Consider the following 24,032-nt stretch of genomic DNA (forward strand, 5'->3'; position numbering starts at 1 on the left):
CATTTATTCATTCAACCCAAAGCTGGGATGGGTAGGCAGTGGGGCTGGGAGCGGCAATTGTCGGACAAAAAAAAAACGTTCTTCCCCCTTGGACATGTGACAGTAGACATAAAATCCATAACAATACATCTAAATTGGCTTGTTTTCCTTTAAGGGGACGCATATTGCTACATTCACAGTTCATACAGCAATGCGGAAGGGGTGCATATTCAAGAAATCGATGGTGGGAAAATAAAAAACATATTCCTAAACTGATATAATACTGATGGACACCTGTAATATTCAGTATTTTGTGGATAAGGATGTGGTACTATGAATGTAATAGGAAAACAGAGGTGTTTGTGAAAGTACATTCAACACAAAATATTAAGCTTTTGTATAAGGAAAAAACAGGTTTTTTTACAATAACAGTGTTCCAAATAATGTTGAAGGGATGAGAGTTTCTTTCTAACACACCAGGTTTGCTTAAACATGTAAAAATTTAACGCCACGTCATTTCATCTCGGGATGGACGCCATATTTCTCATTGATAAAAAATGTAAACAAAAAAATCAGAGTGGGATTAGCATTGCAAGGGCATAACATGACATTCTACACAATGAATACCTTAGAACAGATATCTAAGATGCTACACAGGTCAGGCGGGTTAAATGCATAATGTCGATCACTTGAAATTCATCTTGAAAAGGGGGTTAATTTTAGTTTGTTTACATGGTTTTTAATTTTCCCACGACCTCTCGGCGATTCACTGCAGATGTATTACTGCGCCGGACGAAAGGTAACTCTAATAAACAACGGGAGACAACTTAGGTGTCAGCACGTGTACGATTAAAAAAAAAAACATGTCGATGATTGTAATTTCTTATAAAATAATGAATCCTATTCAGATATTCATCTTTAATATTAGAAAATTATTAATTTCTGTGGACATTTGTCAAAAAATATTACCTACAGTGGACTACTTTGCGCATCAAAACTGGTTTCCGCTTCAGTTGTGAGGCACTTCCGTTATACTTTTGACAACAATAACAAAACACAAAATGAATCAATAAAGTCACTTATAAACCGACTGCTACTTAAATCGGTGTAAGTAAAGTTGTTGTTACAACATTATACATGTTCGTTATGTTATGAGATAAAGTTTATCTTGAACTGCATAATCCATTAACTACGTTTACATGATACTGCATTTACAACTTATTTGACCCCATTTTTTACGTGAATGACAGCATTCTCGTGCAACTCGTGCAAACAGAGTTATGAAAAGTATGGTGGAGAATTCAAGGACAAATTATAAATGACATTAAAATGAGGATAACTGTATATTCGTCCAGTTTTGATCATTGACATTCCTGCTGTGTATTAGTAACTTTTGTGAACAAGATTAGAATGTTGCTTTTGCACATATACACATTGATTGGACCTCTCAACCAAATTTCATACCTTATTTTAGGGATTTTTAAGACAGTACATTTTCAAAAGTTTGTTGAATGTGTTTTGATATTTAAGTGCATTGCAATTCATGAATACCAAGTTAAAAATTAATAATGGCAACATTTCTAGGCCTTTATTGTAAGCCACTAGACTTCTGTAATGATAAATGTTTAATGTATTAAGGGGAATATACTCTTTTAGTTTTGTAATGTGGCATTCCTTGACCACCGTATCTTTTCTTATGCACTACTTTGTAAACAAACTAAATAACTGTTTTAGCTCACATATGCCAAATGAAAAGCAAGACAGTGAACTTATTTCACATTCTTTCTTTAAATTAGAATCTGTAGGACATTGATAAATGTTTGGACAAAGTGAAGCACTATTATTTTCGCACCAAAAAGTCTTAATTGTTGACTTTGAATGTACACAAGAAGTCTTATGTAATTCAACAATAACTTTCTTGTTTCAGTTTTTCTCATTTTTATTTTAGTGATCAATCCTTTGTGTACTTATAACAGTTGAAACACTATTCATTTCATTTACCAAAACCTTGTACTTTTTTGTAGGTAAATTTTATAATACCCCACCCACTTTTTTCTAATTTCAAAGTATGCGTCCCCTTAATTACTTTTTTTCTGAGAAAATTCTGATGTTGCGGTCAAAAAAAGCAACAATTATTTCCCTTCGTTTCTAAAACGCCTTTTGTAACCGTGTTTCTTAATGTTTTATCCTAGGTGTTGCAGTAAAATTCTGTTTGTATAAATGGATGATCGGAATGAAAGTAAAGATATTGCACAAGGGCAAAGTAGACACGTCCCGCAGTACATGTACGATAAATTTGTAAACGTGATTACTTCCCTTTGTTTGGAAACGACATTTGTACCTCTAAAAATGGAACACAGTTATTTGTTAAATTAACGTGTGTTTTACTACTGTTGCACAGACCCACTGTCCTGCTTGCATCTACAGTGAAATACACGTGCAAATACATGTATGAATATATTGAAACTGCTGAGCTGGGATAGTTTTAGACTGATCATATGTGACTTACAACAGAAAAGATGTGATCTAGTCATAGCTTCTATACAGGCTGGTAACATTGCCCGATCGGGCTTACGACATAAAAAAGTAATATTTCTTGAAAACTAATGAAGTTATTTTTTCAAAGTTGGTCCATTTACTAAGCATAACAAATTATACAAATTAGAATAAAAAATAACTTGGTTGTCTTCAGTTTCGGTAGAATTATTTCCCCTTTTCAGATTTTTATGACGCATAATCTTTGAAGTCCAAAAAATATGTTCTAATGCTAAGTTTAAAACAAAAAAAGGGTTCAATGGCTTTCTAATGCTCTAAATTATTGCGCTAGTACATGAATGTTTACATTTTACTCTGCTTTCACTTACATAATTATAGAGAAATTTATGTTAGTTTTAAAAAAATTGCTCATACATCTGCACTAGCATACATGTGATCTCCCGCGCGGGAGGTTCAAAATCCTGATTTTTTCACCTTGCCTTCCGTCTCCCGACCAAAACCATATTTCTCCCGCTTTTCAAAAAAAAAAAAATCGGTAGATTACGACTTGGCTGATAATACCGAGGAGTGCCAAACATGTTTACACAGTAAATCAAAGTGTCACCGACTGTTGTGTATTATACATGTTTGATACACATGTAGCTGGAGGAAAGAGTTGTTTTTCACAGGTGAATTATTAACTGTTTGTTTTGATAAGGGATTAGACAAGCAGAGCCTTTTCCACCTGTCTCACGGGCCGAATATCTACTCATTCTCAATGCCAATTAAGCTCCATTTTTTACCAGTTTGAAGCAAAAAAACTCCAGATAATAAGAAATAATTCCAAACTGAAATGAATTTTGATTATTCAAAGAAAAAATTTGCTCGGTAATAAAATCACATAAATAATTGTTGGAAAAACCAACTCATTGCTATTTTTAGAACAGGAGTGTTATTATGCCATTTTCTTTCAATGTTTACCAAATTAATTTGCTACTAATTCGGGCTTCTTTCATTGAAAATTGGATGAAAACACACACTCATTTATTTGATAACATCAGTCTACATTATTTTGGCTGGGCTTTTTCTGGCCATTTTGGGAAAAAGGCCCCTATGCTTTTTGGGAATTTTCGATTCGCGAATACTGCCATATTGGGAAATATATGTATCGGTTAAACATCCAAATTAGGAAAGTATTTCCATGAAAATCAGTCTTTTTTTTCCTTATGTATATTTCTGTGACTTCTACTGCTAATATTCATAAAAGGAAACAGCTTTATATTCAAATTCAAGCTGCAAATTCAATATAATCTACAATACAATGGTTGCACCACTATAATTTGCAACATAATAGGTCTTAAAAAAAAAAAAAAAAAAAATTTTTTTTTTTTTTTTTTTGCTTTGATTGGGAATTTTTGAACAGCTATTGGGAAAAAATATGCATATTTGCCATTGGGAATGGGGCCGAATTTCGGCCCCATGGGACACACTGAAAAAGCCCTGTTTGGTAAGGGTAAATACATGTTGATGCATATCTGTTTTCTATTTTTCATGTCAAAATCATCAGTATTTTTATACGAAAGTGGGTGGGGTAAGGAATTTACATAATTTATGAGTTGTGTTCAGACCAATTTAGAGCTTCATTTTTTTTTTAAGTCCTCGAGTAGAATAATGTTAATGCATGTTCACCTTCATTTTCAGACCTAAATTGAGACTTTGTTTCTACAAATTTAATCTGTTAAGAAAGTTTAAAGTTAGAACAAGAGGGAGCTTCTGTAAGATAGAATGCTCGACTTTTCTCAGTGATTGACTCTGAATTAAAGCTTTGCCAGTAGAAGGGGCAATTAAAGCTTTGCTAGTAAAAGGGGCATAATAGTCAATAGCTTTGAATGTAATAGAGATATTAGACATTAAAACTTTAACAACAACAAAAATGAAGTTAAAAAGTGGCATAACTCTGTCAAAATTCAAATCAAGAGTTATGAGGATTGTTTCTTCTGGTGTAGACTTATGTACAATATTGTGTGGCCAAAAATGTTGGATTTTGCCTCTAAGTTATGTGTCCGCGCGCTTAATTATGTCGATAAAAAACCTCCAGTTTTGAGACCCCAACTCCAGCTGAAAAATGGCAAACCTCCAGTTTTGGGATTCTGAACTTATCACATGTATGGCACTAGAAACGAAGTATTAACCCTAAATATATAGAATAAAGGTATTGGCGCACAAGTTTGGAGCAATAGAAAGCCATTGAACCTTTTCTGTTTTAAACATTGCATTAAAACAACTATTTTGGACTTCCAAAATTATGCATCATAAAAATCAGAAAAAGGGAAGTAATTCTAACAAAACTGAAGGCAACAAAGTTACTTCTATCTTGATAAGCATCATATGTTATACTTAATAAACAGACCAAGATTGAAAGAAATATCTTTATTATCTTTCAAGAAATATCACTTTTTATGTCATAAGCCCGATCGGGCAATGTTACCAGCCTGTTCTATGCCGTCTAAACAGCTGATCGCATGTATTAACATGCTGCCGTTTGTAGTTTTCCGGACCTTTTACATTTCGTGCTGTATAGACTTAACGACCTCGTAAAGCATCTAGGTAACAATATCATATCAGTAAAAACATTCCGATAGTAATAAAAATAAACAATGAAAGTCAGAAAAAATCAACCTATTCACACTACAGCATTAAATTATCAATTAAAAATAGGAACCAAAATAGACAATGATTTACCTATGATACCGTCTATGAATCATATATCTAGCAGCAGTGTCCATGCCCTAGTGGCCAGGGCGTTAGACTACCAGTTTTGAGACCGGTCTTGTTCTTTTTTTAAAGTTGATAATTATATCAAAAGTTCTTAATTTCTTTTTTTGTAATATTACCAGTCCGCTAAATACGTCCCGTCATTTAGCGTGACATTGCAAACGTCATTCAAACGTAATAAGACGTAACTGTTATGAGCGTATTATAAATCTGGTATTTGTTAAATTCTTGAAATATTCTTTTAAAATCATCATCACACCTTAAATTATGTTTAAATTTTGAATATACATGTATATAACGAAATCGGAAATCTTTGCTTTTACAGAAAGCTTACAACTTTTACAATGAAAGGTCCGGAAAACTACTCTGACTAACTGAGATATTAATGGAATTAATTGCCCCCTTTGAGGCTTCATCAACATTTGTGTTATGAACGCAAGTGTAATACGAATTTTGCATGGTGTTAACGAAGAACCTAGCTTTTTTCTGTGAAAATTTTATGTTTCTAGTATGTTTTGTTGGAAAGTTACTGGCAAAAAATAGCGATTTCGGTCCGGAAACTACTGGTAAACAAGTACTGTTGCTGAGTGGCAGCTTTTTAATTTCTGACTTTTGCAGCCATTTGCCTTACGCCGGGATCGAACTCACAACCCCACAATCCATAGATCTGCACTCTCAGATTAAGCTAAGTGGACGGTGAGCTAAGTGGGTGGGCACTTCGTTACATAACCAGGAGAAGATTGACATTGGTGATGAGGAAGTCTCACAAGGCTTTTGATTTTATGTTAAAAATAGATACAGCAACTGTCCAAACAGATGTTATGCATAATTATATGGTTGGAAAAACAATGCTTTCAATATTGCTCATGAACCTAAACAGTTTGTATCTTAAAGGGAGTTAAACAAAACAATGAATTCAATACTACTTTCTATTATTAATATACAAAGCCTCAAAGCGAGCTCAAAGAAATTGGATTTAGCTAAAAATATTATGCATTATTTATTTGTCACAAAGAAACTATTCACTACTCAAAAGAATTCGCGAGAACCTATTCACTTGAAAAAAAGTCTACATACCATACCTGTAACAGTGAATATTATACGTTGCAAAATTTATGGGAAGCCGGTGTCACGGTGACATTACCGCTTTTCCGTGGCTTTCTGCTTATTAATGACATTTTTTTCCATTTTCTGGCCGATGCTTGATCTTTTAAATGAAAATAACTTTTTTTTTCAAACAACTGGAAATCTTTCTTGCATTATTGTTGAGTGATGAACAACTTTTAGCAATTGAATGAAGTTCTGTATTCACTGCGGAAAGAAGTATTTCCTGTGAGCACCTGTCCGCTAGGGTGCGCTTTTTAAGAACTTCCGAAGAAACTTTTCAAATCCATTACCAAGTGTGAAAGTATACTTGCGTTACTGTAAAGGCCTGCTCTTCGAGCTCGCTATTAATAGATATTCATACCTTTGATAAATATAATGGGAAACAATTATTGAAAATAGGATTTAACAAAAAATTAATATATTTCGATGTTCATAATAAAAAATTTGGCAGCCACATCATAAACAAAAGCATTATGAGGCTTTATTATTCAGATATGGCTTTAGCATACCATTGTAAAATATGTGTAAATAATGGTGTGAAGAAATTAGCAGTTACTTCCCTTAATGCAGATATTGATCTGTTTTGGCATGTTGATGTGTAAGAATGATCTAAAATCATCAATCTGATATATGTATTGTATAGAAATTGTTATGGTGCATTAGTATTTTTGTATGTAGAACATTTATAAATATTTGTCTAAGTTGGTTTTGTATTTTTTACTGCAGATCTAGAAGGCAACAAGAATGATTCCAGGATACAGTCTTGCATCATCATTTAGGGGTAACATACTTAGTATGCTGTGGATTGTGTTATTCCTTCTTTTGAACAGAGTCCAACAGATTTACTCAGGTATGTGTCTCTTTATTAAAATGTTAGGATTTCTTTTTTGCATGATCAAATTTGGCCATTCCTCTCACTGATCAGATATGGTATAAAGAGGTTTCCTGAGAAATATATTCTGGACAAAACAAAATGTAATCTGTAAGAACTGGAACTTCAAACCAAAGCCTAAATAAATTGGGTACCTGATGCCTATTTAGATCAGGTACCTAATTCCAAATCGGATAAGGTAGCTGGTGCCTATATAGATTAGGTACACTGTGACAAACATGTTTAGCTACAAACCAGTATACTAATTCAATAACAATTGCAAGTTGGAATCACAGACAGGAGTATTGAAATTGATCTCAAAACAAAAGATAATAGGTAAACGTAAGGGTAGATTTCTTGGAAGTACAGAGCACGACAAATACAGCCTCAGAGCCAAGCAAAATGTAAAACAGACAATTTATAGTGAAATATTTGACCCTGTTTAATGTTAGATGTATGCAAAGTGGAGACCAGAATGTCCTGGTTCAGACCTCTGAGTACAACTTCCAGCTCAGATCCTGTACAGTGATAATCATATACAGGATTCATTTTCTGTCCAGTTGAGAGATAATCCAGATAGATCTTCCATCTTTAAAAGTATATGAGCCACACCATGAGAAAACCAACATAGTTCATTTGCGACCAGCATGGATCCAGACCAGGCTGGTCTGGATCCATGCTGGTCGCAAACGAAGTATGTTGGTTTTCTCATAGTGCGGCCCCTTCCTCAATTTGACTCCCCACCCCCACCCACTCCTACCCTTAAAATGTTTAAGAAAACAGAATAAACAGTATGCAAAGCTGTACCAACAGAGAGGGGTTATATGGAAGGTAAATGTCTTCGAATCACTTGCCTACATGTACACCTCTTTTGGTGTGAGCCTACTCGGGTCACCATGTGAGCTAGCCATGTATTCAACGTCTGTGTGGGAAGCTATTGTTTCTACCCAGATACCTGTCTGTTCCTGAAGTAATGCATTTGGGCACCTGGGGCCATTTTTCATCATTTAAGCTTGAAAGGCACTGTATAACCTGAACATCAAAGGTGTAATTTAAAACCCATCGTCAATGTAAGCAATATAGCTATGATTTCTACGTAAAGTATATGCACATCAGGAAGAATACCTTTCACAAAACCAAATGAAATGAAGGACAGTTGTTTTTACTCCTCATATATCAGGGCTCCAGATAATTTTTTTGGCCTATGACTATTTACTGATCATAATTCTTGCGAATGAGTAAAATGTTAAAATCTGAAATTGACTAGGAGTGATTTTACTCCTGAAAATTTGTAAATGAGAAAAAAACAGAAATCAGTTTTATAACATATTTATTGGGTGTAACACCTATGACTTTGTTTGCAGTTCAGTTTCAATTCAGCATTCAAGTTTTTGCTTCTTTTTCTCCATTGACTTGCTTTAATTGGCTTCACACTCACTGCCTAATCCAATAGATTATTCAATATACCTTTAACCATGTTTTGGGAATCATTTATTGTTGGTTAAAAGAATGCATAGCACGTTTGTTCACTACATACATTCTTAGAAAGAGACATGTTGTTATTTACTCCACACCGGAAGTTGATATTTTAAATCTACACTGCTTTAAAATACACTACCTTACCATCAATAATAATTCCTAACAATTTGATTTGCGCACGCATTGAGTGTATAATATAGTTTAACATAGGTTTATAGAGTACCATTCAATGCCTGTGTATGTTCAGTTTGGCAGAATGAATGCCGATCATGCTCTGTTATGTAAAGCATCCAGACAATTCAGATTTTGTTAACGCTAATAAGTCATTGCATGCGTTTCTGTAATTTTATGTACGTTTTTATACGCTAAAAAATCAGCAGTCATGCGTATATGAATTATTTCAAAGCATAATTTACGTTATTACGCATCTTATCTGGAGCCCTGAAATATTTTTGTAAATTTTTAGCATACCTATATATTTCATATATTGTTCATATACCATTTGGTGTAACATTATACATTCTTAGCTCACCTGAGCACAACGTGCTCAAAGGTGAGCTTTGTGATCGCCCTGTGTCCGTCGTCAGCAATTTGACTGTTAACACTCTAGAGGTCACAATTTTGGCCCAATCTTAATGAAACTTGGTCAGAATGTTACCCTCAATAAAATCTTGGATGAGTTTGATCTGGGTTCAAAAACTAGGTCACTAGGTCAAATCAAAGGCAAAGCTTGTTAACACTCTATAGAGGCCACATTTATGACAGTATCTCTATAAATATTGGTCAGAATGTTAATCTTGATCTTTAGGTCAAGTTCATATCTGGGTCAGGTGGGGTCAAAAACTAGCCCACCAGGTCAAATCAAAGGAAAAGCGTGTTAACTTTCTAGAGGCCACACTTCATGAAACTTGGTCAGAATGTTAATCTTGATGGTTTTTAGGTCAAGTTTGAATCTGGGTCAGGTGGGGTAAAAAAAATAGGTAACCAAGTCACATCAAAGGAAAAACTAGTTAACACTATAGAGGTCACATTTATGACTGTATCTTCATGAAACTTAGTCAAGATGTTAATCTTGATGTTCAGATCTGGGTCAGGTGGGGTCAAAAACTAGGTCACCAGGTCAAATCAAAGGATAAGCTTGTTAATACTGTAGAGGTCACATTTGTGATAATATCTCTATGACACTTGGTCAGAATGTTAATTTTGGTGATATCTTTAGGTCAAATTAAATCTTGGTCAAGTGGGGTCAAAAACTAGCTCACCAGGTCAAATCAAAGGAAAAGCTTGTTAAAAGTGTAGAGGCCACAGTTATGACTATATCTTCATGAAACTTGGTCAGAATGTTAACCCTTTACTCCATATACATTTAGCCTAATTAGGCTTATCATATCCATACAGCTTTACTGATAATCAGTACACTATCTCCATACAGGATATTGGGGAAAAAATGCAGAATTTATACCTGTGTTATTCAATTCAGTATTACTATATTTAATATTGTTTTAAACACTTAGTAACCAACATAAAGTTTTTTCACAATTAAATTTTCTTTCTAATGGTACATTTTACATAAAAATGTGATAAATATTTCTTGACATACAAAGCTTTAAACCTATTAGTTTACTTTTCTATAATAATTTTAGCTACTTTTCTATTAATGGTACTTATTTATTTCTGCATTTTTCCCCTGGTATATTAGTTACATAATGTTTTTATAAGAATAATTGATCAAAAGCAATTTTATCAGCTTATAAAAACACTTATCAGTAAAATTTCTTAAAGACACTGATTCTGGTATGCCTGGTATGTGGCCTATGGAGATGATAAGGTCTGGGTATTTGCGATAAGGGCCAATACACAAGTCAGGACCATTGGTAGACTTGCTTCTGTTTATCATGATAAGCTACTGTATAGCTACTGTGCAGGAAATAAATTGCAGGTGATATTTCTCACCTTTATAGCAAATCAGTTCTCATCTTTATATTTATTTATTTATTTATTATAGTCTCTTCACTGTACAGTACATCAATATACAACATAGGTTAAAGAAACAATAATACAATGTACAATGTCATTCATATATGAATTATAAGAGACTGAGATAAAATTGATTTCTGCTATAAAAAGCCAGACAAAAGTTTTTAAAAAATAAACGAGTTTAGAAAGCTTGGTTGAATTAGGGTTAAATAAACAAAGTGATAAGATACAACAGTGTTTTATCATATTTTTAATAAAGTAAGTTTTTTAACAATTACATCTCATTATTGCTGTATTTTATTATCAAAAATATAAAAAATGCATTCAGGCACATAGCTGATAGAAGTAATAAATTATTGTGTATTTTGAACAATGATATATTTTTATTGCTGGATTTTATTATACATAAAAGAAAGTTAACATTATTTAGACAACACAAGAGGAATTAAGCATTTTTAATATATAACATCCTTCTGTCTATATACCTTCTTTATCTATTAAAAATGCAACTGAACGCTTCTTTAATTTCTAATAAAATCCAGCAATTATCTTTTTTTTCATTTTTATTTTGTTTGTTGAATAATTATTTTATAGTGAGAAATGCTTTGCTATAAGAGTTATAATTTAATTGGCCAGGACATTACTCAACATGACTGAGCAATCAAAATCAGTATATTATGAATTAAAATAATTTTGTGTACATGCTGAAAAAAGACTAAAAAAACAACAGCATTTCAATTAATAAAATGCAAAACACAGGAAATAACCAATTTACCTGTAGGCAATAAAATTTATGATTCTCTGACAATAATTAGGCTACATGTCAAGTCTACAGGGGTTTTATGGACCCTTATCAGACTGGACCAGACAGGATCTTGTATATTGGGGATTAAAAAGTCTGGTATTTGGGGGGGGGGGGGGGGGGTCACTTATATAGGAGATTTTCTTTGCCTTTAAAGGCAAAGAAAATCTCCTATATAAGTGACCCCCCCCCCCCCCCCAAATACCAGACTTTTTAATCCCAAATATACAAGATCCTGTCTGGTCCAGTCTGATAAGGGTCCATAAAACCCCTGTAGACTTGACATGTAGCCTAATTATTGTCAGAGAATCATAAATTTTATTGCCTACAGGTAAATTGGTTATTTCCTGTGTTTTGCATTTTATTAATTGAAATGCTGTTGTTTTTTTTAGTCTTTTTTCAGCATGTACACAAAATTATTTTAATTCATAATATACTGATTTTGATTGCTCAGTCATGTTGAGTAATGTCCTGGCCAATTAAATTATAACTCTTATAGCAAAGCATTTCTCACTATAAAATAATTATTCAACAAACAAAATAAAAATGAAAAAAAAGATAATTGCTGGATTTTATTAGAAATTAAAGAAGCGTTCAGTTGCATTTTTAATAGATAAAGAAGGTATATAGACAGAAGGATGTTATATATTAAAAATGCTTAATTCCTCTTGTGTTGTCTAAATAATGTTAACTTTCTTTTATGTATAATAAAATCCAGCAATAAAGATAAATTATATCATTGTTCAAAATACACAATAATTTATTACTTCTAAAAGCTATGTGTCTGAATGTATTTTTTATATTTTTGATAATAAAAAACAGCAATAATGAGATGTAATTGTTAAAAAACTTACTTTATTAAAATATGATAAAACACTGTTGTATCATATTACTTTGTTTATTTAGCCCTAATTCAATCAAGCTTTCTAAACTCGTTATAAAGGTGAGAACTGATTTGCTATAAAGGTGAGAAATATCGCCTACAATTTATTTACTGCACAGTAGCTATACAGTAGCTTATTATGAAAAACAGAAGCAAGGCTACCAATGGTCCTGACTTGTGTATTGGCCCTTATCGCCAATATGCAAACCTTATGATCTCCATAAGCCACATACCAGGCATACCAGAATCAGTGTTGCCTACAATTATCCATAGCACATGCCAGTTATCCAAAGATCACTCCAATCAACCATACCCCACACTGATAGGTAATATACAGACATATGTCATAAAATTCCTTAGTGCAGCAGGTAATCAGCTGTTAATTTGTCTTCAGGGTAAATCAGACCAATATGTATTTGCAACAGTTAATTTTTTAATCCATCATAAAGACTGTATATTTTTTATATAAATCCATTGAAAAAAAAGAAGTTCCGCTTTCTAAATCACGTGGGAAATGCAGAAACCTAAAAAAAAATTATAGTACTATTTTTAGCTTGCACAAATTCACAATTTGTACAAATAAGTACTACACAAATTCATAATTTGTAAAGATAAACTTGGGGGTATAATTAGCCTTGATCAGGCTAATTTTAGCTCAAGATGAAACTTTCCTCACAGTAATTTTCCATAAATACACTACCTCATTTCAGGTTTAAATTGCCATTAAAAATCAAATATAAACCATATATTTTTTTGACAGATATCATTTGTACATGGTTTAAACTTTACAAAAATGCTTTTGTGGGATTCCTTGATGTTGTACTTTATTCATAATTTGCTTTTAAACTTGAAGGCGTCAAAAAGAGTATCTATCAGGGAATGGATAGAGGTGGTAAAAAGGGTATCTATCAGGGAATGGATAGAGGTGGTAAAAAGCGTATCTATGGAGTAAAGGGTTTATCTTGATGATCTTTAGATCAGATTTGAATCTGGGTCATGTGGGGTCAAAAACTAGGTCACCTGGTCAAATCAAAGGAAAAGCTAGTTTTCACTGTAGAGGCCACATTTATGACCATATCTTCATAAAACTTGGTCAGAATGTTAATCTTGATGATCTTCAGGTCAAAAACAAATCTAGTTTAGGTGGGATCAAAAACTAGGTCACCAGGTCAAATCAAAGGAAAAGCTATATAACACTATAGAGGCCACATTCTTGACCATATCTTAATGAAACTTGGTCAGAATGCTAGTCTTGATGTTTTTTAGGTCAAGGTCAAATCTGGATCATGTGGAGTCAAAAACTAGGTCACCAGGTCAAATCAAAGGAAAGGCGTCGTAAGTTCGTAACACTATAGAGGCCACATTTATGACTGTATCTTCATGAAACATGGTCAGAATGTTAACCTTGGCGATCTTTAGGGCAAGTTTGAATCTGGGCCATGTGAAATGTGACCTACTGACCTACTTTCTTGTTTTTAGCTCACCTGAGCAATTCTCAGGTGAGTTTTTCTGATCGCTTGATGTCCGGCATCTGTCGTCTCTCAACATTTAGCTTGTATATGCGATAGAGGCTGTATTTTTCAACTGATCTTCATGAATTTTGGTCAGAATGATTACCTTGATGAAATCTAGGCTTAGTTCGAAAATTAACTGACTTTCAGTGACAATGAATATGACCTACTGACCTTCTTTCTTGTTTTTTGAAGATACAGCCTAGAAATTTGGATGACATGTACAGTTTTACAGACTGATCTTAAAACTGAATTTCATTGCCCATGAATTGATTCACTGACCTATGTTTTAGTTTTTAGCATAATGCTACACCAGTCAGTTTCAAAAATCGTCTCATATCTGTTGTTCTTACTATTTTACAGATATAACTATCACAAGTGGTAGCTGTGGTGAAGTATATGATGCAGATTATTACAAGTCTGTCAGTGTGGAGTATTATGGCTCAGACCTGCTATATGCCAATCCTTGTTCAATAGAATTTACCAAGTATTCAACTGACCAATATCTGTGTGTGTCTGGTCAAGAAATACAGCTGGATTGTGACACCATGCTTGAATATCATGAGGGATTTGTAAAAAATTATATATCTCCAGAGGTATGTTTCTAAGCAACAAAATATGTGTATGTGCTTTTTCTAGTAAAAATGAAAGTAAAAAAAAAAAAGTCTGGTAAACATTTCCATTTCTCTAAAAAATTCATATAGAAATAAAATTCCAAAGGGATTGCCAGACATTTCTGAGCATTAAACTTTTTGTGAGCTCATCTGAACCAAAGGTTCAAGGTGAGATATTGTGACTGAGCTGTGTCCGTTGTCTGTCATCCTTCACCTGTCATCTATAGTCTGGCCTTAGGTTTTTACCTTTAAACAACTTCTCATGAGCTGCTTGATGGATCATCACCAAACTTAGTTTGTAGCATCTGTGTTAGGTCATCTCTCATATTTCTTCAAATGGTTTCGCTTGAATGATTTTAGGGACCAGCAGAGCTTAAAGTGTAAAAACTATCAATGACTTCTTCTCTTGAACCACTTAAAGGAGCACCGTCAAACTTGGTCATTAGCATCCTAGGAAGGTCCTTTCAGTTTTGTTCAGTTGGATGTATGACTGAATTTAATGGCTACCAGTGCTAAAAATAAAAACTCTGGTGACAACTACTCCTCATGAACCATGTGAAGGATTATTGTCAAAATTGGTGTGTAGTATCTTAGGAAGGTCCTGTCTTAGATATGTTCAGATTGTTTGGTTTGACTGATTTAAGGACTGGCAGAGCCAAAAATAGAAAGAAAAATCTTTAAACAACTTCTTCTCATGAACTGATTGATTGATATCGCCAAACTTGGTCTGTAGTCTCCTTTTATTGAACTGTCAGATTTTTGTTTAAATGGCTCTGCTTGGCCACTTTCATGGGCTGTCATAGTAAAAATGATAGAGAAATCTTAAGATAACTTACAAGAAACTGCTTAATGGATATTCATCAAACTTTATCAGAAGTAAAGCCTAAATGCCATAGTCCTCAGGTAAATAAATTAGGCCAATTTGGCCTATTGTTATGATCTGAAAAATCTGTATTGAAAGACACAAAATGGACAAAAGTTAGAAAAGTAAAATGGACAGAAGTCAGAAAAGAACTATTAAATTTACTGTTTAGTGTGCTATAAGTTTACTTCAACTGTCAGACAATGGTAACCACACACGTTATCAAAGTGTTCTTCTATTTTCAGAAAAAAATCTCGTGCACTGATATGTCCTCTCTTGAAGAGTGGTGTCCAAGCCAGTATCAAGACAATATTTTCATTGTTATCAGGAAATCGGCAGTCATTACAACAGATGTTATAAGGTTACGAGTGTATTTAAAAGATGGTGAGGTTATTATCTACTTCTAAATTTTTAGTAGAAATAATAAACCAATAGACAACCACAATAACAACATTACATAAGTTAAGTTCTCAAAATTAATCAGGTTTAGTATATCTCATGACAAATCTTTATTATATGCTAATGACCCTCAATTCATTCAGCAGAAATAGATATATCAAACTTGACAAAATAGATTTTCAGGCTTCTAATTTTACACTGAATCATAGGTCAGTTTACAGATTTTATGACTATGCCCCTCCTCTTGTCTGCCCTATTTCACTATAAGTCACAGCCACCTGGTATATGGCTGTCTCTCAGACTGCTCTTGTCTTGTTTTGATTCATGTATTAAAGCCATCGACAGTATATACCTGGATAATAAATGTTTGATTTCAAAGAAAGTAACAACACAGATGTGAATGAATAAGGCTATTTAATAATAAATGACAGAATCTTTATGTGACTACATCACACAGTGCTAATTACACAATAAAACAAGCATTTAAAAATTGTTGAACTAAGCAAAGTTTTAATTAAATCAAATGTTGGGGCGGAAAAACTGCCAAAAACACAATACAACACAATTGAAAATATCATACAAACAAAAAACTATAATAATTAAACAAGCATTTTAAAATTGCTAAGCTAAGCAAAATTTTAAATGAAATCAAATGTTGATGCAGAAAAACTGCCTGTGACTTCATAGCATAGTGCTAATTACACAATACAGCACACATGAAAATACTATACAAACGGAACACTAAAATAAACTGGCACTTTAAAATTGCTAAACTAAGTAAAATTCTAATGAAACCAAATGTTGGGCTGGAAAAACTGCCCTTCAAGTCAACTAGCCTTTTAAATTTGCTAAACTAAACAAAAATTTCAATGACTTAAAATATTTGGCCGAAAAAAACTGCCCCAAGGAAAAATTACACAAATTATGCCAAAACAAATAAATTAGTGAATCATGAGGTAAACACTTCGTAAGAATAGCTAAGTCATCTACCAAGGAGTCATATACTCATTTGAGCCAGGAGAATAATAAAGGGTTATCATAGCCCTCCTGTTTTGATTTTGTATTGCTTATAGCATCTTTTCACCACATCCTGTGCGGTAATGTACTTTGCAGTCTTTGTTGAAGTCTGTTTCTTTTTAGCTCACCTGTCACATAGTGACAAGGTGAGCTTTTGTGATCACCCTTCGTCCGTCGTCCGTCTTCAGTCTGTGCGTGCGTCTGTGCGTCCGTCAACAATTTCTTGTCTGCACGATAGTGGTTTCATTTATGATTTTATTTTAACCAAACTTGCACACAACTTGTATCACCATAAGATCTCGGTTCCTTTCTTGAACTGGCCAGATCCCTTTATGGGTTCCAGAGTTATGGCCCCTGAAAGGGCCAAAATTAGCTATTTTGAGCTTGTCTGCACAATAGCAGCTTCATTTATGATTTGATTTTTACCAAACTTGCCCACAACTTGTATCACCATAAGATCTCGGTTCTTTTCTTTAACCGGCCAGATCCCGTAATGGGTTCCAGAGTTATGGCCCCTGAAATGGCCAAAATTGGCTATTTTGACCTTGTCTGCACAATAGCAGCTTCATTTATGATTTGATTTTAAACAAACTTGCACACAACTTGTATCACCGTAAGATCTCGATTCTTTTTTATACGCCTGCTGGGACGTATTATGTTATCGCCTCGGTGTCCGTCTGTCTGTCTGTCTGTCTGTCTGTGTGTTGGTTAGCAATTTCCCTTCCGCTCTGTAACTCTTGAACCCCTTGATTTATTTCAGAGAAACCTGACACAAATGTTCACTCATTGAAAGGATGTGCAGAGCGCATGTTTCGGATGGCTAAATTCAATGTCAAGGTCACACTTAAGGGTCAAAGGTCATATGACTTTGTTTTATGTGAATATTGGTCTGCATTTGCGTTGCATTGCAGTGCTCTTGTTTTTATTAGGCAGATCCTTCTTTTGTTTGCTTACAATATTTTTTTTTATTACTTCCCTTTTATGTTACTATAAATAGCTTATTTAGTAACTTTTTTACTATTGGCCGTAGGGAAAAACTGAGGTACAACATGGATGGTACCTCCAGTTTTTAGGTGTACATGTATTTTGACATATCTGTACCTTGTAAGAATTTTTTCTTTTTGTTTTTGGTTAAAGCAATGGTACTCAGGTGAGCGATATAGGGCCATTATGGCCCTCTTGTTATAAATCCTGATTATTTATAATTCACATTCATCTGCATTGAAGTAAGTCTGTTACTAGTGAAAAATAAATTTGATATTTTTCACTGTTAAAGTGACAGTTCTCTCTAATACCCCAGTCACAGATACGGCATAGATAGCTACGTCTAGCCACGGATAGAAATGTAGTAATCCATATCAATCCGTACCAGTCCGTATGGCTCAGGGACGGATCGATACGGATTACTACGTTTCTATCCGTAGCTAAACATAGCAATCTGCGCCATATGTGTGACTGTGGTATAACCTTTAGCCTGCTGGCAGCAAAAGATTTTGTCTTTGTGACCAGTGCAGACCAAGATCAGCCTGCACCTCCCTGCAGTGTGATCATGGTCTGCACTGTTCGCTTTTCAGTCAGTAAATTTTCAGTGAACACCCCTTTGAATAATAAATGGTATTGTCCAAATTGAATGATGGACCAGTCCATTTTAGAAATTTAGGAGGGTAAAGGTTAATAATCCACTGAAGAACATGAGACAATTTGTTTATCTTTCAGTACCAAAAGACGATGGTGTTTCTGCAGCAGCTCTGTATACTGCTTTTCCCATTGTGGTTGTTGTAATTGTGATTTGTGCAGTGATAGGTGCTTGCCTGAAGACCTCCAAGCTGTCCGGAGGACCACAAGCTGCAAATCAAACTGTGTCAGGAACTACCAATATGCAAGCAGGTACTACATTTATCATGTGATGTTTCCCTGTAATTTGATCAAATGTATTGTCATTTTGTCAGCTGACTCATAATTTGTGTTAACTTGGATATAATTTAAGAACATTGATTTGTACAGGTATTATTTAGTTCAAAGAGTTGTCATTCATTTCGTCTGTTATAGATAAAAAATTAGCTCATGAGCCATTTTTCAAGTTTTCTTTTGGGAGCCTCCATGGTTTAGTGGTTATTTTATGGTTGCTGACTTCTAATGTCTTGCCCCTCCCTGATATGGGTTCAAGCCTCAATCAGGGCTTTGCAAAACTTCATATGATGAAACCATATAGCTGGCTTACAGAAGGTTGGTGGTTCTACCCAGATGCATTAAAAGATCACATTTTACTAGAATTTTTGTAGGATCACAGTTGGGAATTTCAGTCTCAAATTTTGGGAAATATTTTTTATAAATTACCAAAAAAAAACACCAGCTTTAATCAACCAGAAAAAAAACATGTCATTTAACCATAAAACATATTTTAAAAAGTGTATGTAGGCACTGAGAAATGTAATACAGTAAAACACCGCTCGCTCGAGGTCGCAAGGGGATGAGCAAAATGCTCGAGTTATCCATGGTTTCGAGCGACCAGAACATTGACCAACATAAGTAGAAAATAGAATTTTGTTTTACCAATTGTCATCGGGATCATTTGCAGAGTAAACGGTGATGCGTAATAATAACATACTTGTGACATTAAAAAAACGTATTATGAACGTTATCTATGATAGACATTTCAATAAGTAATTTGTAAATGGCACATATGAAGAAGCAACTAGGACTTTTTATTTTCATTTATCAACAAATGCATATCAAACTTATCGTCTCAATTTTATGAAAAGTCTGTATCATTTCCTTCATTTGCATGCAAACAACTGCTGATTAAAATACTAATATTTCATAACGATCAATTATTGATTACTTAAAACTTCTTTTCTGCGGAATCGAGAAGATCAATAATTGATCGATATTTGATCAATAGAACTTTTCTTCAACCTTTTATCAATAATTAATGTCATTAATCAGATCAAATAAACCGACAAACAAACATTTAGGATAGTCGTGGAATAGCCCACACAATTCTCAAGGCATGTGAAAATTTTTAATTAACCAATATATTCTGACCACCGAAGGTGTGAAAAATGTTGACACCTCTGCTCGAGTTTGCCGGAAGAAGCAAATAGTAAATTAATACACAGGGACCAGGTGTCATGCTCGAGCGATCGAGTTATCGATGCTCGACCCAGCCATGGTAATTTCACATAGAAAATAGAAGGAAATCGGCCGGGACCACATGAATTGCTCGAGCGAGCCCGGGTACTCGAGTCATCGATGCTCGAGCGATCGGTGTTTCACTGTATTTTAATGGTACTTTCAATTGTTGGTTTATCATGGCTGCTGAAACTCTCCATGGCGTTATTCTTTGAAATGAAAGACCAATGATCATAAGAGTTTACTGTATCGATCGCCAGTCAGTAGGAAAAGTGCTGATCAACGGATCTTGGGGTTGAGACTTTGATGTCCAGGAGAGGCGTATGTTCTCCATGACAGATTGATAGAAGACATTGGCTCAGATGTTCCTAACCGTAACAAACTGTTAAACTAAACGCCATTGGTCTGAAACACTACTATGATGTTTTGCTTTAACTGTAAAGAATTTTTAGTGTTCAAAATCCTTAACTCATACATTTGTTTTAGAGAGACTTCAAAATGTCTAAATATTACCCTAAATGTTAATTGACCGTTTGCTTAATTATCTGTTAGAATTCAGAACATCTGGGCCATTGTGTCTAAAATCATTTGTCTGATTGATTGGGAGTAGATGGCAAGTCCTAGTGGAGAACAGGTTGGTACTGGTGCAAAATCTAGGATCATTGGTTAGCTGTCTGCTGTTGCATCATTGAAACACTGCCGATAAACAGCAATACATCTTAAACACAACTACATTGATCTGTTGCTCAAAGATAGCCAGAATTAGAAGTTAATGACGGAAATGAAATTCAATGAACTATTTTTTCCATAACAAGGTAATCGTAGTCCATATCAAACTACAGCTGGGTACCAGCCATCACCTCGTGCAAGTCATCCTGCACAGCAAGGGAACCAACATTGGACTGGACCTGAAGGAAGTTATAATATTCACTCCATGCAGACTGCCTATGCAGCACATCAGGATTCAGCTCCAGCTTACCAGTCCCTTTTGCCTCAGGAAAGCACAGCCGAGAGTTCAGCAAGTGGACAGCAATACCCGGATGGTATATACTAGTAATATACATACCTAAGGGAAACAGTAGCATACCTCAAAATATTAAAAAATCTTTTTCCTTGGTATACACAGCCTCTTAATTGAATAATTATAGATGTTCACATGTACGAAAGTATATTTGTTACCTATTTCTAGCATTGTAGTGTGACAAATGTAACACATTACATCAGAAAAATGTAGTAATGTCTCCAAACCTGCTTCAGTCTGGGGAGACCAAGTCATCCATTTGTTGTCGATCTTAAAATTGTGTCTGCTCTGTTTATTCCTCTGAAAGGTTAAAGGTCATGGTTGTGCAGCAAGATCAAAGGTCAATAGACCAAAAAAATTTGAGCCGTGCCATGAGAAAACCAACATAGTGGGTTTGCGCCCAGCATGGATCCAGACCAGCCTGCACATCTGTGCAGTCTGGTCAGATTCCATGCTGTTCGCTTTTAAAGCCTAATGAAAATTAGAGAAACTAATAGCGAACAGCATGGATCCTGACCAGACTGCGCGGATGCGCAGGCTGGTCTGGATCCATGCTGGTCGCAAACCCACTATGTTGGTTTTCTCATGGCATGGCTCATTTGTCAGTTCCATTTTCTTAACTGATATTAGAATTTCTAAATAACCTGGCACAGAATTTTCCAGTTATGAAACTGTTTTCTCGTCACAACTTTCATCCCTTTAGTTCTCTGTCAAGGTGGAATTGTGGGACACAATGAGAGACAAGCAGTAGTAATGGCCATCCAGCAATTATTAGACTTTAAAAAAAAAAATCAAGTAAACACCAAGTAGACAAGGTTGAAATGTTGTGATCCCTTAAAAAATATTTGTTTATAAATGTTAAGAATAGTTCTTTCAGTTATCATGTCTCTTTGACATCAAATTGAACATCAAAATCTAATACCAAGTCAACATTCTTTGTATGTTTTCGATATAACAGTCTTAACATTCTTTGGTTCTGGCGTTTCTGACCATCTCATGCCTGTCAGCTAGGTTGATGCAATGGCGGAGATATACTGTATAAGTGGTTAAGTCAGCAAGGTGGAAATACTGGCGAATTTTGCTAAATTTTCGACCCTTGGAAATATCCACTTATACAGTACAGTGAGAAAAAGAAGACATACATACAGAATTTGATAATTGCTTAACATTTATTTCAACCCTTTGAAGGAATATTATATTTGATCAATTTATTTGCCACAGTGAGATTGTACATAGTATAACTTTGAGTGTTAAGTAGTGAGACATTTGAATTTAGTTTCTTGACAGAAGCCTTGAAATTTGGAAGGGTTAATTCTTGTCCCTAGACCCTCTGCAAAATATCAGTACCATGTCAGGTTGTGCACATCTTCAGTGTAATCAGTTTCAAGCCAGGATATCTTTGTTCATAATTTGGTCAACATTCCCTCAAGTTGTTTTGACATTTATGACACTTTAAGTCATTATAACTATTTTACACTTTATATCTTAGTTCATTAGTGTTACAGTTCCATTACACTAGCACAGTGGTATAACGTTCATGCTGCATAGGAGTGACCTGAATCAGTTATTTGAGCCGTGCCATGAGAAAACCAACATAGTGGGTTTGCGACCAGCATGGATCCAGACCAGCCTGCGCATCCGCGCAGTCTGGTCAGGCTCCATGCTGTTCGCTTTTAAAGCCTACTGTTATTAGAGAAACCGTTAGCGAACAGCATGGATCCTGACCAGACTGCGCAGATGCGCAGGCTGGTCTGGATCCGTGCTGGTCGCACACCCACTATGTTGGTTTTCTCATGGCACGGCTCATTTGTAATTTATTTGTACTTTTTGTTTCAGCACAACCTTTGAATGCTGATGAAGCTCCGCCACCATCGTATGAAAGTGTTATGGGTATAAAGCAGTGAATCACCATCGTATGAAAGTGTTAGGGGTATAAGGCAGTGAATCACCATCGTATGAAAATGTTAGGGGTATAAGGCAGTGAATCATCATCGTATGAAAGTGTTAGGGGTATAAAGCAGTGAATTACCATTGTATGAAAGTGTTATGGGTATAAAGCAGTGAAACACCATCGGGTATAAAGCAGTGAATCACCATTGTATGAAAGTGTTACGGGTATAAAACACTGAATCACCATCATATGAAAGTTATGGATATAAAACACCGAATCATCATATGACAGTCTTACCGGTATAAACCAGTCAATCACCATCATATTAAAGTGTTATGAGTATAAAGCAGTGAATCACTATCTTATGAAAGTATTCTTGGTATAAAGCAATGAATCACCATCGTGTGAAAATGGTATGAATCACCATTGTATAAAAGTGTTCTGGGTATAAACTAGAGAATCACTATCATATGAAAGTATTATGGGTATGAAACAGTGAATCAGGATCGTATTAAAGTGATATGTTTGTCAAGCAGTGAATCACCGTCGTATGAAAGTGTTATGGGTGATAAACACTGAACAGTTGTGAGATTAGATGTCAAACTGTAACTACTCATTTTTATTGTTTATTTTATTACTCTTATATATTTGTTATTTTGTATTTGACTTGTTGTTAAAGATGCATGGCATGTAGGTTGTTTGGTAAGTTAGGTAGGTTTTCATATATGCATATCTAAATCCAGGCATTTTGCATAATTACATATTATATATACATTTAGCACAATACTGAAAGTTTTAATTTGTCACCCTCAAATAGGGGACTTTGTTTTACATAGCAATATTTCACTCACTTGTATTTTTATGTTGCTGTTAAAGGTATGTTTTAAAAGATGTTAGCTATATTGTTTTCCCTAGTCATTTACATTTTATAATAAATACATAATGTATCTTTATTCTGGTGTGTTATTTTTTATTTTTATTTTAAGCAATCCTGTTTCTCAACATTATGGGTAAAAGTGTCATACACTTTCTTAGAAATTGATTAAAGTGTGACATACTTAGTCAAATAATATATTTCTATAATAATGATGCATGTTTAGTGCTCATGGTACAGTTCAGGTGATATTTTTAGCTCACCTTAGCACAGAGTGCAGATGGTGAGCTATTGTGATCACTTACCATCGGCCCATCATCGGTCTGTCAACACTTTTCTTCAAACAACATCTCATTTGAAACC

At 34.5% G+C, this 24,032-nt stretch overlaps 1 protein-coding gene across 3 annotated transcripts; it reads left to right on the forward strand.

The window, feature by feature from the left end:
- Positions 1-2,173: 2,173 nt before the first annotated feature.
- On the forward strand, positions 2,174-23,748 carry LOC128547876 (uncharacterized). 3 transcript variants are annotated; one of them, XM_053521447.1, is made up of 7 exons: positions 2,174-2,264; positions 7,063-7,186; positions 14,223-14,455; positions 15,581-15,719; positions 18,468-18,638; positions 20,699-20,926; positions 22,741-23,748. In XM_053521447.1, exons 2-7 carry the CDS (start codon positions 7,081-7,083, stop codon positions 22,806-22,808), a joined length of 945 nt encoding a protein of 314 aa, XP_053377422.1. In that variant the 5' UTR covers positions 2,174-2,264; positions 7,063-7,080; the 3' UTR covers positions 22,809-23,748. The 3 variants fall into 3 exon arrangements, with proteins under 3 accessions (XP_053377422.1, XP_053377421.1, XP_053377423.1); XM_053521446.1 differs by lacking the exon at positions 2,174-2,264 and adding an exon at positions 2,287-2,428; XM_053521448.1 differs by lacking the exon at positions 2,174-2,264 and adding an exon at positions 5,040-5,061.
- The last annotated feature ends 284 nt before the right edge of the window (positions 23,749-24,032 follow it).

The sequence above is a fragment of the Mercenaria mercenaria genome, chromosome 13, assembly GCF_021730395.1.
Source record: "Mercenaria mercenaria strain notata chromosome 13, MADL_Memer_1, whole genome shotgun sequence".
NCBI lineage: Eukaryota > Metazoa > Mollusca > Bivalvia > Venerida > Veneridae > Mercenaria > Mercenaria mercenaria.

Coding starts and splice junctions, on each gene's coding strand:
- LOC128547876 (XM_053521447.1), top strand. CDS start 7,081: ATGATTCCAGGATACAGTCTTGCATCATCATTTAGGGGTAACATACTT. Junction 14,456..15,580: donor AAAATTATATATCTCCAGAG/GTATGTTTCTAA, acceptor TTCTATTTTCAG/AAAAAAATCTCGTGCACTGA. Junction 18,639..20,698: donor AACTACCAATATGCAAGCAG/GTACTACATTTA, acceptor TTCCATAACAAG/GTAATCGTAGTCCATATCAA.